At 46.6% G+C, this 18940-nt stretch overlaps 1 protein-coding gene across 1 annotated transcript in view; it reads right to left on the bottom strand.

The window, feature by feature from the left end:
- Positions 1-2674, bottom strand: part of IL13RA1 (interleukin 13 receptor subunit alpha 1) — a 48645-nt gene extending 45971 nt beyond the window's left edge. The window contains exon 1 of the mRNA XM_075573154.1: positions 2373-2674. Within this exon, the coding sequence (XP_075429269.1) occupies positions 2373-2481 (109 nt within the window). The 5' untranslated portion in view covers positions 2482-2674. The remainder of the gene's footprint in view (positions 1-2372) is intronic.
- Positions 2675-18940: the final 16266 nt, after the last annotated feature.

Raw genomic sequence — 18940 nt, 5'->3', positions numbered from 1 at the left:
GAAATACTTAATCTTTTTAGGCTTGTTTTGAATATCTAAAGCATTAGGCTAAAAATGAAAATCAATTTCTCTAGAGAAGATTTTGATTTATTTTCGGGGGGGGGGGGGGGGAGTGGGTCTGTGGCACACGGACATCTGTTTAAACCATATAATCCAACGTTTCCACTGTAAAGACAGCCTTCCTCATGGATGGTGTTTGTTCTAGCATGAACCCATGCTATATCTTGGGGAAAGTTCTTCAGACCCAAATTGTGCAGTGATCCAGTCATGTAACGACCGTGGCAATAAAAGTATTCAGGGCCAAAGAAGGATTTCACACTTATGGGGTCATTCAGGCTGCTCCTCAAAGACTTCATATGGGATTTGTGACAGAGAACATACACGTCGACATATACAGAATAAAGCCCTTAGATATAATCAGACTTCTGTGTCATAACCCAACCTCTCAGGTGTCTCATAACGCCAATTAGGTAAAAATGCATAAGAGGTCATATAAAAACTCAGGAATGCAAGTGGCTAAAGGTTACACCTATGAAACTTGGTTTAACACAGGTGCAAAACACAGCATCAAATGTATCTCTGAAGAAAGGCTACAAGCTTCAGCATCTTGGTGCTCTTCATTTCCAAAATTAGCCTAAGTGGACCGTTTGTTCTCTTATTTTGGGATCTGTAACTCTAAAAAAATAAATATATTATTGTTCATGCATTGGACTTGGGACAGTCTCCCTTATGTAAATATCTTTACAATTAGACATACACAATCTTAGCCAGCGCAAAACCCAGGCGCACAATATTATATATGTATATATTTATCTGAGTCATGTATTGTGTGTATTTTGGGGAGCTACTGGGAAAGTTAACCCAAATATACAGCAATAAATCAAAGAATCCCCAATGCCCATCAAACATTGATGTCATTAGTTCTTTACTATAGTTTTTTTTCTGTGTCTTATCTTCTCATAAGTATAGGTTATTCAGTTCAATCCCTTGGCCAAAATAGTTCATGCCTCCATCCACGTTAAGGTAGCCTTATCAGCATTATATTATTATGTCACCTGCTCGAAGTATCAGAGGGGCACTGAAAAGCTGTATAGCTGGGATTGCACCTTTTAAAAAAATATATATTTTTGGGGTAGATTTATGAAATGTCTATATTCTTGGTCAAGTGAAGAAAATACAATTCATCACACCCCGTGTTGCAATTTCATGAATGGGATTATTCTTGTTCTATCTTTGAGTTTGTTTTTCCACAAATGTCACTTTGATAAACAGCCCCTGATGTTCTGCACAATAACCCCTCTGAAAACCCCAAGGGCAATAATAGCAAATGCTAATCTAGCAACTCGTTAAAGCATTCTGCTAATTCTGTCTGCTGATTACAGAACGTCAAACAATATTGTGACTAATGTACTTGGAAAAGGCGACCCACACAAAATACTGGCACCAAAACATCCTTCTAAAAAGCAAAAAGGAAGGATATAAGATTTCTTAATCTGTAACTGAGTCATCCAGCTTCATGTTTTAAAGATACAATGCCCCAATAATACAAATAAGTTAAATATAACACTCTCGTACGTAGTTATTGAGATTATATATATATTCTTTCTCGAAACGAATAATATAAGTAAAGAATCAATACACCATGAGCAAATCAATGTCATAATTGAAGCCCTACAGCGGTAAGAAAGCTAAAATATAAATAGTATTTTTATTCAAAGGCCACGGATTATACTTCAATCAAAACATACATTTTGACCCCCTAATTTCTATATTCGCTTGCCTACCGCGTTGATGAGAATCAGTGACATGCAAGAATTTGCTTGCTATCGATAATATTAACTACAGGTCAAACTCAACCCCTGTACGCTCAAACCCAAATATCGATAATATTAACAATAGCAATATTGACATTTAATGCTGTGTTGTATAAATAAAAATATACAATAACATGTTTGACCCAAATAGCTTACATTCTAATATTTCGTATCTGAGAGCCACTGGCCAATAACGGACTTACACCATCAGGGAGCAGTTTACACAGCCAAATGTCTGAACAACAAGGTTACCGTTCTTAAATGCTCCTGTATGGAATGGTAACGTAACTGCCTGCAGTATCTTGTTGGTTAATCCAACACAGGGGTAAACCAACTCCAGTACTCAAGAGCTAGCAACAGATCAGGGTTTCAGAATATCCCTGCTTCTTGGACTAAGCCAGTGATTGAGCCAACTGTGCTGAAGCAGGAATATCCTGAAACCCTGTCCTGTTAGGCTTGGCTACCTGACCCACTGATTGAAAAATATGAGTTTGCATAAATACAGGGAAAGTTTACACAACACCCCACTCTCATAATAGTTTCACATACTGTACTCACCATCTGCAGCAGCCAAGGCGACAGCTCCAGCAAAGCAGTGGATCAGAACCAGCCATCCCAGGGTTACGTGAGGCCAAGAGCAAGGACTTCTCCCCATTTCGGTAGTCATCCTTCAAGCAGCCCACCTAGAAATCCGCATCAGGATCCCGGCTGGTGTTTGATTTTCACATCCCAAGTACCCTAACTGCAGTAGGGTTCGTTTCCCAGGGGTGAGTTTAGAAGTGAGAGGTTAGCCTGATAAATACTGTATGATTGACTGAGCCAAAAGAAAGAAAGAAATTATCCTCTAGAGTCTAGCCCTCCCATTCCCAGAATGTTTCCACCCTGGTTTCCCCTACTGTACCCACCCCCAAAGCCAACCCACTCTCCTCCCACACCAGTGGAATATGTCCTGTCCTGCGTCACCAAGCCACAGATCTGCATTCTTCACTGGGCTTACCTACCAATGCACAAATCGGAAAGTTTTCACAATCAGCTCTTAATTATCACCCTGTGCAGAGACATACCTCACACCATAGTTACAATGAGGCTTTCTTTCGCAAGACAATGGTCACATCTTATTATACTGTCCCAAAACCTGCTCCCTAGGGCAGGGGTGCTCAACTCCAGTCCTCAAGCCTCCCCCCATCCCCCAAAGTCAGGTTTTCAGGGTATCCCTGCTTCAGCACAGATGGCTCAATCAGTCCCTGCTTCAGCACAGGTGGCTCAATGAAGACCGAGCCTCTGCTTGAGCCACCAGTGCTAAAGCTGGGATATCCTGAAAACCTGACTATCAAAAAGGACTAAAGCTTAAAAAGGCAATGCAAAGCGGACACGTTTTCTTGTGCTTTGTCATGCCTCCTGATTGCAAAACTGGGGGAATTCTAGCTTAAAAAAAAGATAAAATCTAATTAAAACCAGTGGATTTTTTGTTGTTGTCATTTATAAGCCTGGGGAGATTTTGACCCTTATCCCCTAAACGTTTCTCTTTCGTTGATAATTTGTGAAGTTGCCAAAGCTTCAGGCATTTTCTTGGCCACACTGTGAGAAATACATTGATCGGTTTCCTGGCATGTGCATATACTGCACTGGCGGCTCCTTCTGACTTTGGGCAAGTCACTTAATCATAGATTGTAAGCTCCTCTGGGCAGGGACTGTGTCTGTAAAATGCCTATTTGCTGCGTCTCACGCACTGTATTGTAATTGTGAAGCACTTTGAGCCCCATTGGAAAAAAAGCGCTATATTAAATAAAATTATTATTATTATCGTAGCCCAGTATACCAACCGAAGGTTACCTTTCTAACCAGCAAAATTTCCCTCTGTATATATGTATAATACTGCCTTAATCTGCACACAGGTTGGACTAACCTGCCCCTTTCATAGTATTTATCTAAAGCAGTGGTTTCAAATTTTGTTTTTGGGTTAAGTAACCCCAAGACTCTCTAATAGCGCGTCTGAGATCAGATGCATTATATAAGAAACCCCAACCCTCTCTAAGAGCGCGTCCGAGATGTATTCTACAGAACCACAGCCCTCTCTATTAATGCGTCTGAGATCAGATGCATTGTAAGGAACCCCAACCCTCTCTAATAGCGCGTCTGGGATCAGATGCATTGTAAGGAACCCCAACCCTCTCTAATAGCGCGTCTGAGATCAGATGCATTGTAAATTCTTCTGTATTTGGTACAATTTTAAAATGACCTGAAAATGACAGGGAACCATAAGGGCAGTAAATAAGATCAATGTATGAAATTAGAAGTGCGGCCGTGACTCCGGGAGCAGGGTGAGTCGCATTCTCACCCACTCCAGGCCCCCGCAGCTTCCGCAATGAACATAAACTCCTGAAGAAACGGCACACAGCGAAACGCGTAGAGTCCAGCGTTTGGAAGCAGCCCTTTCCAGAGTAGAGCAGAGAGGGCCAGTGCTGGGAGGTGTGCGAGTGACATCACCCGGATTCCGGAACCTTTTTTATAGTACCATCTGCACTATTTTTGGTCTCCCTTCTTTTTCTCTTGAATTCTGCTGTACCGAGCTTATCACCACCCACGCTTACCACAGTTTGGAATATGCCCTTGATTTTCCTGCCATTCGTGAGTATAACCATTGGAGATTAGCGATTGACTGAAGGCTTACTGTGTTCTGCAATACTGCTCTATTTTGTTTTTTTTCCTCTTTCTCCATTGGTGATACGTCCACCGCTCCCCTGATTTTTTGGATGCCGATTGTGGAGGATATTTGAAATGTATCCTGTTCCAGGGTTCTGAGTGGAAGAGTAGATTTACCATAATTGTTTCTGAACCTACCCATGACTGACACTGGGGTTCATATTTTCACATTTTCTAGTGATTTGTCACAATGATCACATTTGTTATATTTTAGACACATGATATATTTGTGTTTTATAATGAATGCACTGTTGATCACTTTAAAAGATTTATTTAAATTATTCACTGCAGTAGTGCTGAGCGCCACACTTTTTCTCTTAACCTATTAAAACCAGAGGAATACCCCTATCAGCAATTTAACTCCTTATCACCAACCTGTCCAACACGCTGACAGGCCTGTCCTCTCAGAGCCTTATGTTACAGTCCTGGTGTTACACTGCCCCCTCCTTCTTACACTGCCCCCTCCCTCTTACACTGCCCCCTCCTTCTTACACTGCCCCCTCCTTCTTACACTGGCCCTTCCTTCTTACACTGCCCCTTCCTTCTTACACTGCCCCTTCCTTCTTACACTGCCCCTTCCTTCTTACACTGCCCCATCCTTCTTACAATGCCCCTTCCTTCTTACACTGCCCCCTCCTTCTTACACTGCCCCCTCCTTCTTACACTGCCCCTTCCTTCTTACACTGCCCCCTCCTTCTTACACTGCCCCTTCCTTCTTACACTGCCCCTTCCTTCTTACACTGCCCCTTCCTTCTTACACTGCCCCTTCCTTCTTACACTGCCCCCTCCTTCTTACACTGCCCCTTCCTTCTTACACTGCCCCTTCCTTCTTACACTGCCCCTTCCTTCTTACACTGCCCCCTCCTTCTTACACTGCCCCTTCCTTCTTACACTGCCCCTTCCTTCTTACACTGCCCCTTCCTTCTTACACTGCCCCTTCCTTCTTACACTGCCCCTTCCTTCTTACACTGCCCCTTCCTTCTTACACTGCCCCTTCCTTCTTACACTGCCCCTTCCTTCTTACACTGCCCCCTCCTTCTTACACTGCCCCCTCCTTCTTACACTGCCCCCTCCTTCTTACACTGCCCCTTCCTTCTTACACTGCCCCCTCCTTCTTACAATGCCCCCTCCTTCTTACACTGCCCCTTCCTTCTTACACTGCCCCTTCCTTCTTATACTGCCCCCTCCTTCTTACAATGCCCCCTCCTTCTTACACTGGCCCTTCCTTCTTACACTGCCCCCTCCTTCTTACACTGCCCCTTCCTTCTTACACTGCCCCCTCCTTCTTACACTGCCCCCTCCTTCTTACAATGCCCCCTCCTACCAGCATAAGATCCATTGAACCCCGATTTCTGTCTGCCACTTCCAACCTTTTGCATTATTCTTCCTTTACGGTACGTGCCGCTTTTAGAAATGTTTTTGCCCCCAGGCACCAAAACTTTGAGGAACCTTTCTCGTAGTTTGTTTTAAAAACAAAAATGTGTTTTTAAAAAAGCCAGACCATGTCCCAATAAATCTAAATACAATGTTCAAAAGAAATACATTTTCTTTAAATTTACTAGAGCTAAGGGCCCTTCATTCCCAAACCTTTTCCATGTCTGCACTTCACCTTTTCTCCCTTACAGTACACTGCTCCCATCACCCCAACATCCCCCTCATCCCATCACTCAATTACAGTTCACCCATCTCCCTAATATCCCCCTCAGGCATTCATCTACGCTTCTCCCATCACCATGACATCCCCCTCATCCCAACACTCACCTACACTGCTCCCATCACCCCAACATCCCCCTCATCCTATCACTCACCTACACTGCTCCCATCTCCCTAACATCCCCCTCACCCCATCACTCACCTACACTGCTCCCATCTCCCTAACACCCCCCTTATCCCATCACTCAATTACAGTGCACCCATCTCCCTAACATCCCCCTCATCCTCACTCACCTACACTGCTCCCATCCCCCTAACATCCCCCTCATCCTATCACTCACCTACACTGCTCCCATCTCCCTAACATCCCCCTCATCCCATCACTCTCCTACACTGCTCCCATCTCCCTAACATCCCCCTCATCCTCACTCACCTACACTGCTCCCATCCCCCTAACATCCCCCTCATCCTATCACTCACCTACACTGCTCCCATCTCCCTAACACCCCCCTCATCCCTTCACTCTCACCTACACTGCTCCCATCCCCCTAACATCCCCCTCATCCTATCACTCACCTACACTGCTCCCATCTCCCTAACACCCCCCTCATCCCATCACTCTCACCTACACTGCTCCCATCCCTCTAACATCCCCCTCATCCTATCACTCACCTACACTGCTCCCATCTCCCTAACATCCCCCTCATCCCATCACTCTCCTACACTGCTCCCATCTCCCTAACATCCCCCTCATCCTCACTCACCTACACTGCTCCCATCCCCCTAACATCCCCCTCATCCTATCACTCACCTACACTGCTCCCATCACCCTAACATCCCCCTCATCCCATCACTCACCTACACTGCTCCCATCTCCCTAACATCCCCCTCATCCCATCACACTCACCTACACTGCTCCCATCTCCCTAACATCCCCCTCATCCCATCACTCAATTACAGTGCACCCATCTCCCTAACATCCCCCTTATCCATTCATCTACACTGCTCCCATCTCCCTAACATCCCCCTCATCCTCACTCACCTACACTGCTCCCATCCCCCTAACATCTCTCTCATCCCATCACTCACCTACACTGCTCCCATCTCCCTAACATCCCCCTCATCCTCACTCACCTACACTGCTCCCATCCCCCTAACATCCCCCTCATCCTATCACTCACCTACACTGCTCCCATCACCCTAACATCCCCCTCATCCCATCACTCACCTACACTGCTCCCATCTCCCTAACACCCCCCTCATCCAATCACTCACCTACACTGCTCCCATCACCCTAACATCCCCCTCATCTCATCACTCACCTACACTGCTCCCATCTCCCTAACATCCCCCTCATCCAATCACTCACCTACACTGCTCCCATCACCCTAACATCCCCCTCATCTCATCACTCACCTACACTGCTCCCATCTCCCTAACATCCCCCTCATCCCATCACTCACCTACACTGCTCCCATTTCCCTAACATCCCCCTTATCCCATCACTCTCACCTACACTGCTCCCATCTCCCTAACATCCCCCTCATCCCATCACTCACCTACACTGCTCCCATCACCCTAACATCCCCCTCATCCCATCACTCACCTACACTGCTCCCATCTCCCTAACATCCCCCTTATCCCATCACTCTCACCAACACTGCTCCCATCTCCCTAACATCCCCCTCATCCTCACTCACCTACACTGCTCCCATCTCCCTAACAGCCCCCTTATCCCATCACTCTCACCTACACTGCTCCCATCTCCCTAACATCCCCCTCATCCCATCACTCACCTACACTGCTCCCATCTCCCTAACATCCCCCTTATCCCATCACTCTCACCTACACTGCTCCCATCTCCCTAACATCCCCCTCATCCCATCACTCACCTACACTGCTCCCATCTCCCTAACATCCCCCTCATCCCATCACTCTCCTACACTGCTCCCATCTCCCTAACACCCCCCTCATCCTCACTCACCTACACTGCTCCCATTACCCCAACATCCCCCTCATCCTATCACTCACCTACACTGCTCCCATCTCCCTAACACCCCCCTCATCCCTTCACTCTCACCTACACTGCTCCCATCCCCCTAACATCCCCCTCATCCTATCACTCACCTACACTGCTCCCATCTCCCTAACATCCCCCTCATCCCATCACTCTCACCTACACTGCTCCCATCTCCCTAACACCCCCCTCATCCAATCACTCACCTACACTGCTCCCATCTCCCTAACATCCCCCTCATCCCATCACTCAATTACACTGCTCCCATCTCCCTAACATCCCCCTCATCCTCACTCAATTACACTGCTCCCATCTCCCTAACATCCCCCTCATCCTCACTCACCTACACTGCTCCCATCCCCCTAACATCCCCCTCATCCTATCACTCACCTACACTGCTCCCATCACCCTAACATCCCCCTCATCCCATCACTCACCTACACTGCTCCCATCTCCCTAACACCCCCCTCATCCAATCACTCACCTACACTGCTCCCATCACCCTAACATCCCCCTCATCTCATCACTCACCTACACTGCTCCCATCTCCCTAACATCCCCCTCATCCAATCACTCACCTACACTGCTCCCATCACCCTAACATCCCCCTCATCTCATCACTCACCTACACTGCTCCCATCTCCCTAACATCCCCCTCATCCCATCACTCACCTACACTGCTCCCATTTCCCTAACATCCCCCTTATCCCATCACTCTCACCTACACTGCTCCCATCTCCCTAACATCCCCCTCATCCCATCACTCACCTACACTGCTCCCATCACCCTAACATCCCCCTCATCCCATCACTCACCTACACTGCTCCCATCTCCCTAACATCCCCCTTATCCCATCACTATCACCAACACTGCTCCCATCTCCCTAACATCCCCCTCATCCTCACTCACCTACACTGCTCCCATCTCCCTAACATCCCCCTTATCCCATCACTCTCACCTACACTGCTCCCATCTCCCTAACATCCCCCTCATCCCATCACTCACCTACACTGCTCCCATCTCCCTAACATCCCCCTTATCCCATCACTCTCACCTACACTGCTCCCATCTCCCTAACATCCCCCTCATCCCATCACTCACCTACACTGCTCCCATCTCCCTAACATCCCCCTCATCCCATCACTCTCCTACACTGCTCCCATCTCCCTAACACCCCCCTCATCCTCACTCACCTACACTGCTCCCATTACCCCAACATCCCCCTCATCCTATCACTCACCTACACTGCTCCCATCTCCCTAACACCCCCCTCATCCCTTCACTCTCACCTACACTGCTCCCATCCCCTTAACATCCCCCTCATCCTATCACTCACCTACACTGCTCCCATCTCCCTAACATCCCCCTCATCCCATCACTCTCACCTACACTGCTCCCATCTCCCTAACACCCCCCTCATCCAATCACTCACCTACACTGCTCCCATCTCCCTAACATCCCCCTCATCCCATCACTCAATTACACTGCTCCCATCTCCCTAACATCCCCCTCATCCTCACTCAATTACACTGCTCCCATCTCCCTAACATCCCCCTCATCCAATCACTCACCTACACTGCTCCCATCACCCTAACATCCCCCTCATCCCATCACTCAATTACACAGCTCCCATCTCCCTAACATCCCCCTCATCCTCACTCAATTACACTGCTCCCATCTCCCTAACATCCCCCTCATCCTCACTCACCTACACTGCTCCCATCTCCCTAACATCCCCCTCATCCCATCACACTCACCTACACTGCTCCCATCTCCCTAACATCCCCCTCATCCCATCACTCAATTACAGTGCACCCATCTCCCTAACATCCCCCTTATCCATTCATCTACACTGCTCCCATCTCCCTAACATCCCCCTCATCCTCACTCACCTACACTGCTCCCATCCCCCTAACATCTCTCTCATCCCATCACTCACCTACACTGCTCCCATCTCCCTAACATCCCCCTCATCCTCACTCACCTACACTGCTCCCATCCCCCTAACATCCCCCTCATCCTATCACTCACCTACACTGCTCCCATCACCCTAACATCCCCCTCATCCCATCACTCACCTACACTGCTCCCATCTCCCTAACACCCCCCTCATCCAATCACTCACCTACACTGCTCCCATCTCCCTAACATCCCCCTCATCCAATCACTCACCTACACTGCTCCCATCACCCTAACATCCCCCTCATCTCATCACTCACCTACACTGCTCCCATCTCCCTAACATCCCCCTCATCCCATCACTCACCTACACTGCTCCCATTTCCCTAACATCCCCCTTATCCCATCACTCTCACCTACACTGCTCCCATCTCCCTAACATCCCCCTCATCCCATCACTCACCTACACTGCTCCCATCACCCTAACATCCCCCTCATCCCATCACTCACCTACACTGCTCCCATCTCCCTAACATCCCCCTTATCCCATCACTCTCACCAACACTGCTCCCATCTCCCTAACATCCCCCTCATCCTCACTCACCTACACTGCTCCCATCTCCCTAACATCCCCCTTATCCCATCACTCTCACCTACACTGCTCCCATCTCCCTAACATCCCCCTCATCCCATCACTCACCTACACTGCTCCCATCTCCCTAACATCCCCCTTATCCCATCACTCTCACCTACACTGCTCCCATCTCCCTAACATCCCCCTCATCCCATCACTCACCTACACTGCTCCCATCTCCCTAACATCCCCCTCATCCCATCACTCTCCTACACTGCTCCCATCTCCCTAACACCCCCCTCATCCTCACTCACCTACACTGCTCCCATTACCCCAACATCCCCCTCATCCTATCACTCACCTACACTGCTCCCATCTCCCTAACACCCCCCTCATCCCTTCACTCTCACCTACACTGCTCCCATCCCCCTAACATCCCCCTCATCCTATCACTCACCTACACTGCTCCCATCTCCCTAACATCCCCCTCATTCCATCACTCTCACCTACACTGCTCCCATCTCCCTAACACCCCCCTCATCCAATCACTCACCTACACTGCTCCCATCTCCCTAACATCCCCCTCATCCCATCACTCAATTACACTGCTCCCATCTCCCTAACATCCCCCTCATCCTCACTCAATTACACTGCTCCCATCTCCCTAACATCCCCCTCATCCAATCACTCACCTACACTGCTCCCATCACCCTAACATCCCCCTCATCCCATCACTCACCTACACTGCTCCCATCTCCCTAACATCCCCCTCATCCCATCACTCACCTACACTGCTCCCATCTCCCTAACATCCCCCTCATCCTATCACTCACCTACACTGCTCCCATCTCCCTAACATCCCCCTCATCCCACCACTCTCACCTACACTGCTCCCATCTCCCTAACATCCCCCTCATACTCACTCACCTACACTGCTCCCATCTCCCTAACATCCCCCTCATACTCACTCACCTACACTGCTCCCATCACCCCAACCCCCCCTCATCCCACCACTATCACTTACCTGCTCAGATGATTAGAAATAAGTTGCATTGATGCGTTAATTAAGATAATGACTATATGCCTGCGTTGTTTTATATCTCAACCAAGTGTTGTTTATACTTCAATGTATTTCTTAGGCAAAAACATTATATAAATACCAAGATCCTCATGTAAATCAAAACATATATATAATACATACAATGTCTGAATTTTGATGTAATCAGATACCTCTACAAGTGCTAAGAAAATAATCTATGCATGTATTTTTAAGCAAGAATCGCACTGAAATTCAGCCTGAACAACACTTTTTCGTACAAGTGAACAAAGTGGTATATTTTCACTTTGGCATATCCCCATATGTACACTTGGAGAAAAAGGAGGGGGAGGGGGGCTACTATTTAGCAATGTTGAAATTATCCCACGCATCCCCACACTTAGGCCTGGGACATAGTGCCCAAAACAGTGCGGAGGCGCGCTGAGGCTCAGGGAAAGCGGTGCTTTCCCTGGTCTTACACAGCGCGCTGTCCGTGGGCGGGTCTGGGGGCGGGGCCAGTGACGTCACGGAGCTGGTTCGCCCTCATTGGGCGAACCGCTCACGTGACCGGCCCTGCGCTCCGGCGAGCGCCAAATTTCAAAACTCCGCCAGACACGCTTTCCCAAGCGTGCGGACGCGTGCGTGAGCCCCTGCTAAAGCCGCTCTCATTGCGGCTGCAGGGGCTCAGTGCCGAGCAGCAGCGCGCCTCAGCACGGGTCAGCGCCTCAGCACGGGTCAGCGCATAAGCGCTTAAGAAGGCCGAGGCCTTAAGAAGCAACTGGTCTTGCAACTATGCAGCCGGTAAGAGTAACGCTGTAAGCAAGAGTGACTATGTTTAAAAGAAAGATCTGAGCCTGCTTATTTCCGCTTGGAACATTACAGGTAAGTGGTTACTGACCGGTATATTAGTGTCCGCAATATCCCTTTTTTTTAATATGTTGTAAAATATTTCGAATAATAGACATGGGGATTAGTCTCGCTTGAAGCACACAGGGTTACCGATTTGGTGTTACGAACCAATCGCCTTTTTGCACACAACTCTAACTGGATTAGCAACATATATTTCTTGCATAGTTTGTTCCAGGTAAGGCCTGGGACCCGCTGCGCCCGGCGGCGCGGGCGGCCATACGAGAGTTCCCCACCAGCAGGGGAATCCTCCCGAGCCGGTCCCAGTCCCCCCTCACGGCACAGCGCACTACACGCTGTGACGCGCCAGCCGCTAGGGGATTCAAGAGAATTGTAATCCCAGGCGTTGACGCATCACGTGGTGTGGCTGTGAGCCAATGAGGAGGGGAGGCTTCGGGAGGAGGGGAGTCTTCGGGGAGGAGAGTGTGGAGGGAAAGCAGCGTGAGTGCCTGTCTGTGTGTGTATCTGAGTGCCTGTGTGTGCCTGAGTGCGAGTACCTGCCTGTGTGTGTGTGTGTGTGCATGAGTGCCTGTCTGTGTGTCTGTGTGTGCCTGAGTGTGTGTGTGCCTGAGTGTCAGCGTGTGAGTAGGACAGCCCGCAGCAGCTCCCTCCTGCAGCCCGGGAGCTCAAGCCCGTGGAGGGGGGGGGGGGGGGGGTAGCGGTTCCCTCCGCTTAAACCACGCCCCCTCCGCTTAAACCACGCCCCCCCTCCCACTCCAGCCCCGGCTCCCGCTCCCTACAGACCGCATATCGCGGTCTATGTCTGTCAGCGCCCCGCCTGTCTGCAGTGCGGGCGCGCTGACTGAGGGAGCGAAGCCTTAGCCTAAGAGAAAGGTGTAGCGTATTGTGTTTGTAAAAGCTTTTCTGACTCTATATTGTGGTGTCACGAACCACTAGCCTCTTTACACGCAGCCGTACCTAAAATCTCATCATATAGAATCTAGTGGTTCGTGACACCACAATATAGTGTCAGAAAAGCTTTTACAAACACAATACGCTACACCTTTCTCTTATCCGGAACAAACTATGCAAGAAATATATGTTGCTAATCCAGTTAGAGTTGTGTGCAAAAAGGCGATTGGTTCGTAACACCAAATCAGTAACCCTGTGTGCTTCAAGCGAGACTAATCCCCATGTCTATTATTCGAAATATTTTACAACATATTAAAAAAAAGCGATATTTCGGACACTAATATACCGGTCAGTAACCACTTACCTGTAATGTTCCAAGCGGAAATAAGCAGACTCAGGTTACATCAAAATCCAGACATTATACGTTTTATACATATGCTTTGATTTACATGAGGATTTTAATATTTAAATAAAGTTTTTGCCTAAGAAATACATTTAAGTATAAATAACACTTGTAATTAACCCATCAATACAACTTATTTCTAATCATCTGAGAGATATTTAGTCCTAACGGGTGACTAAACTTCAATGATTAGGTAGCCATAATCTTACAGTGATTATTTAATTTTATCACTTATTTTTAACCTTCGTATTTTGTCCACTATATGTACCACCTTATTTTATCATAATTAGACTTAAAGGTTAGATTTTAGTATCTTCCGAGTGCTCTACCATACCGGGTTAATTTTCCTCTAGTTTAGCATTATTCATCCATACCGGTTGTAACACCAGACCCTACTAGAGTACTTACTACATATACTTACCTATACGGCACCAGCTGACAGGGGTTCCTCCCCCTCTCTCTCCCCTCCCCCCCCCCACCCGGTATATTGAACTTTTTATTTGGACTACATTTTTGATGCAACCTATTACATAGTTACATAGTAGATGAGGTTGAAAAAAGATGTACGTCCATCAAGTTCAACCTATTGCATTGCCTCAGTAGTTATTTTTGTTTTGGATCCAGTACCAAGTACTGAGGTTGCTGAGGGACTAGTTTGTCTCAATATCATAACTTTTTTGGATTATTCTTTATATTCTTTCTTTTTTTTTAATCCAACGTATATTACTATAATTCTAAGGCTTTTATGCCTCAAATAAATAAGACAATTGAGTGCTACTACCCACTTCTATTTTTTTTTGTGTGTCTGTTTGGACTATATGGAAGGGTGAGAGATGTGAGCACCTATACATCAGTACTGTGGTACTACAATACGTACATATTCATTTTGAATGACTTCCCATGTCCCATTGCTGGTAGGCATGTGATGGTAGATAATACTTTTTCATTTCACCTCTACATTTACGATTTACAATCTTACTACTCTTTCTTCTTAATGACAACATTATATTTAATAAAGAATGACTGTTCCTGTTTTTTGTTTTAACAAATATTGCTAGAATTATTATGATTATTTTTTTTTAAGTTCAAAGAGCTTGGCCCCAAAGCTTAATAAATGTAGATCTGTTTTAAAAATCAGACATAGTAGCACTACCTTTTTACACCACTAGTTGTGATACAGTACCCTTTAAAAACAAACACAGGGGAGTTATTGATAGATGCAATAGCACAGGGGTGGCAACCTCCAATCCTCAAGTTCCAACAACAGGTCAGGTTTTCAGAATATCCCTGCTTCAGCACAGGTGGCTCAGTGAGCCTGAAAACCTGATCTGGGTCCTTGATGACTGGAGTTGTCCACCCCTGCAATAGCATATCAGGTCTTTCAAACTTCACAAGTCTCTTAATGACAAGTGCTGAAAAAAAAATAATTTCTAGATTTTCTCCTTGAAGTAAGTTCCCTCCATCCGATTCAAGTTTAAGGAACAAAACAAACAGGCAGAACTGTTCCTTTAAGTGTAATGACCGACAAATAGCTAATAACACCCACGAAGGCCTCCACGATGTCCCACAGACTCAAGAACACTCAAAATCTATGTAGGAAATGAAATGCAGATAAACATCGCAGTGTACTACACCTGATGACTCATTTTTTCTTTAGGTGTGGTGTAAAAAATTTTTTTGTCAAATTCCCAACACGTATCAGCGTCTCTTTCCTGCAGGTGGAGTGCTTAGCTGCCATGGTGTCACCCCGAATAATTACGCACCCGTGATCGCGTCGGTCTCATCGTGACTACCAGCGAGGCACCCTTGGGTATCCTTCTGTTTGTAGACTTTTTGCATCGTGTTTTTCTCAAATAAAAACGAAATGTGATTTATTCTATCTCTAATGGCCGCAGGGGGTTATGGTGTGATTTGATAAGGAGAATATTTAATGCTCTTAATGTGGTACTCATTGGATGAGCTGCCAGCTGCCAATTTCACACTTCAGGTTACGAACCTTGGAAAAGGTTCTCTCTTTTGGTTACGAAAGTCGCAACTGCCGAGTCAGAGTTTTTAATCGCCGAGCATTTCTGTAAGTCAATGTTTATTGCAATGTAGTTTAGTAAGCCCCCAACTTACTCTGCCCCTCTCTCTCCCATGCCCTCCTCTCTCTCCCTCTCTCCCACAACCCCACATCTTTCTCCTTCTCCCCATCTCTCTCCTATGCCCCCACCTCTCCCATAACCCCACGTCTTTCTCCCTCTTCCCATCTCTCTTCCATGCCCCCACCTCTATGTTCCTCTCCCACACCCTCACCTCTCTCTCATGCCCTCACCTCTTTCTTATACCCATCTCTCTCCCACACCCACACACCTCCACATCTTTCTCCCCATCTTTCCAACGCGCCCACCTATATCTTCCTCTCCCACGCCCCCACCTCCACTCCTCTCTTCCACACCCCCTCCGTCAATAACCCTCCCCAATACACACAACCCCCCACACCTCTCCTATACACGTAATAGCCCCCTGTGCCCCAGGCACCAAAAACATAGATTGTAAGATCATCTGGGCAGGGACTGTGGCTGTAAAAAAATATTTGTACAATACTGTGTGCTGTGTAATATGAAATAAAGTTATTATTAGCTAATGAGCAAATAAAGAGTATTGTGGTATGTAATAATTGATAGGTACATACATATTATTTTACACTTCTACAGGAACAGCATGCTTTTCGCCAGACATGCTTCACTCCAAAGATCTTCGACGCTGAAGTTATTAGATTTTATTGTAGATTAAATCCTGTTACAAGAGGGAAAACAATGAAATTTTTCATGTAAACAAAACTAGAGACATAGCACTCAAATTGAACTGAAAGCTGGATCCAGGGTGCTCAAGGGAACAGGGATTATTCATCCAAAATATGAAGGGAAAAAAGGAGGGGGGGGGGAGGGGGGGTCCCAGCACTCACCGACCATACAAATATTGTCAATAAACTTGGAATATGCTAAAATATAAATATTTATTTAATTATAGAAGCACAAGAACAAATCTTTGGAACAGTGTCATACACATGCGCAGCAAACTGATAACTGATCAAAACTCTGTAAGTGCAGGGGGGAAAACAACACAGGGGGAAGGAAGGCAAGGAAACACCACAAGGGGGAAGGAAAAATGGGAAAATAGGGGGCAACGTTTCGGGGTATTGACCCCTTCCTCAGGCCCGTTCCTTAAGGTCAGGAAGACCCTATTATTTTTGTCAGCTATATCTGATAGTGTGTTGGCATTGTGTATCACACAGGAAGTATAACTCAGTGGTGGGAGGCTAATTGATTGCCTCCACACTCTGCTATTCATGCGTTACATATGTACTTTCACTCTTAGGCAGTACCCTTGGAAGCTTACTAGACTTCACACTTATTAGGTGTTGGCTTTATCAGATTTATTTTTGGGTTCTGAGGATTGTTTAATATTTTTGAGTGTTTTTCTTGTGATGCTTATTAATAAATGTTGTTATTTTTCTAGTACACCAGAGTGCTTTCTTTAGGGATGCTTTTCTTTTTCGTTTGTGTGTACAGCAAGGCCCCACTAATATGGCGGGTTCCGTTCTGAAGACCCGCCGGAAAGCGACAATCGCCGGAAAGTGGAACCGGTGATTAGCGTTAGGTGCGCATGCACAGATCGGCAATGCACCGTTCTGCGCATGTGCAACAGAGGGAAACCCCTCCATTCCGCGCATGCGCGACCCCGGGCCGGCCCGTTCTGCGCATGCGCGGAAATGGAGGTGATATGCGGCGACATGGCGACCCCCTTCTCGGCACCGCCGTATCGGCGGATCGCTGAAAAGCGCGGCCCTGCTGTGTGTGTGTATATATATATGTGTGTATATATGTATGTATGTATGTATGTATGTATATATATATGTGTATATATACATGTTTGAGACCTTTTCTGTTACATCACTGCTCATTCAGGCTAAGAATATTGATGCTTGTCTCTAAGTGTCAGAACTCTCACAGTCTCTTTCGTGCTCTAACAACAGATGATGCATATGTACAACTCTATCCCGATTGGGTGATGCACGAGGGGGAGTTTTTGGCGCGAAAACGGAGCGCTTTAAAAAGTGCTCATTGGCTCTACACAATTATACTCCCGGAAGAAGCCTTACGGCGAAACGGCCGTCGGAGCCTCCATCCCACTCACCTCCATGTGGCCCGCTGTCATTCCGTGTTGATTGCTGCTCCAGTTGGACTCCGACTGTTGATGCTGCCCTGTCCTGCTTACATTACTACTGCCTGCCTTATTTTGGGAGTGGGGTGCCGGGGGTCTGCATTGCCCTACAACTACCTTCATTTTTGGACCTCCCCCCATCCCCTAGATGCTTCGTGCAGTAACACAGCAAGTATCAGGACAGTATTATGCCTCATGGAACCTCCTGGCTACTATATGATTTGTCTGCCTCTGCTTATATTTGTTACAACTAGCTTTGGCACTCTGGGAGCTATTTTCTCATGCTCTCTCCCTTGCATTTTCTGCAGACTCTCTGTTATACACTGTTTATTCATAATGGGCTCAGTTTATGCATCTCCTGGATTTCTACATGTTTTCCCGTGGCTTATTCTGTTTGCTAGGCAGTAGCTGTCTCCATTTGGATGTATAGCATTTAGGTAGCTGATTTACAGTATTATTTAATTCTGTTATGTCCTCTGCTATATCTGGGTTTTGTGTAGATTTTGGTTGTATTTCATTTGTTTGAGTTATTTTGTATTGATGATCGGCCGATTCTCATTGCATCCCTAGGGGAATTTTCTTTCCTCTGGATTTGCATCATTATATTCTCTTATGTTACCCGTTACATATTTTGGGTTCATTTATGTGTATATTTTATTTTTTTGATCAGCAGTTTTTTCTAGGTAAGTTTTAATCTTTTGCTACTATGTGTTGCTAATAAAATCCATTTTTTTATTCTCACATTACTTTTGAGTGCTTTCATTCGACCCCTTTTTTCTTTTTGTATATACAGTATATATATATATATATTAGGCAAAAGGACAAAAAAAAAAAAAGGGGTGGAAGGTGTGACTGAGACAGAGTAGTGATGTGCCCA

This window comes from Ascaphus truei, chromosome 16 (assembly GCF_040206685.1).
Source record: "Ascaphus truei isolate aAscTru1 chromosome 16, aAscTru1.hap1, whole genome shotgun sequence".
In the NCBI taxonomy this organism is placed as follows: domain Eukaryota; kingdom Metazoa; phylum Chordata; class Amphibia; order Anura; family Ascaphidae; genus Ascaphus; species Ascaphus truei.
Note: the sequence above shows the minus strand (reverse complement) of the source record. Positions and strands in the feature narration are given on the sequence as shown.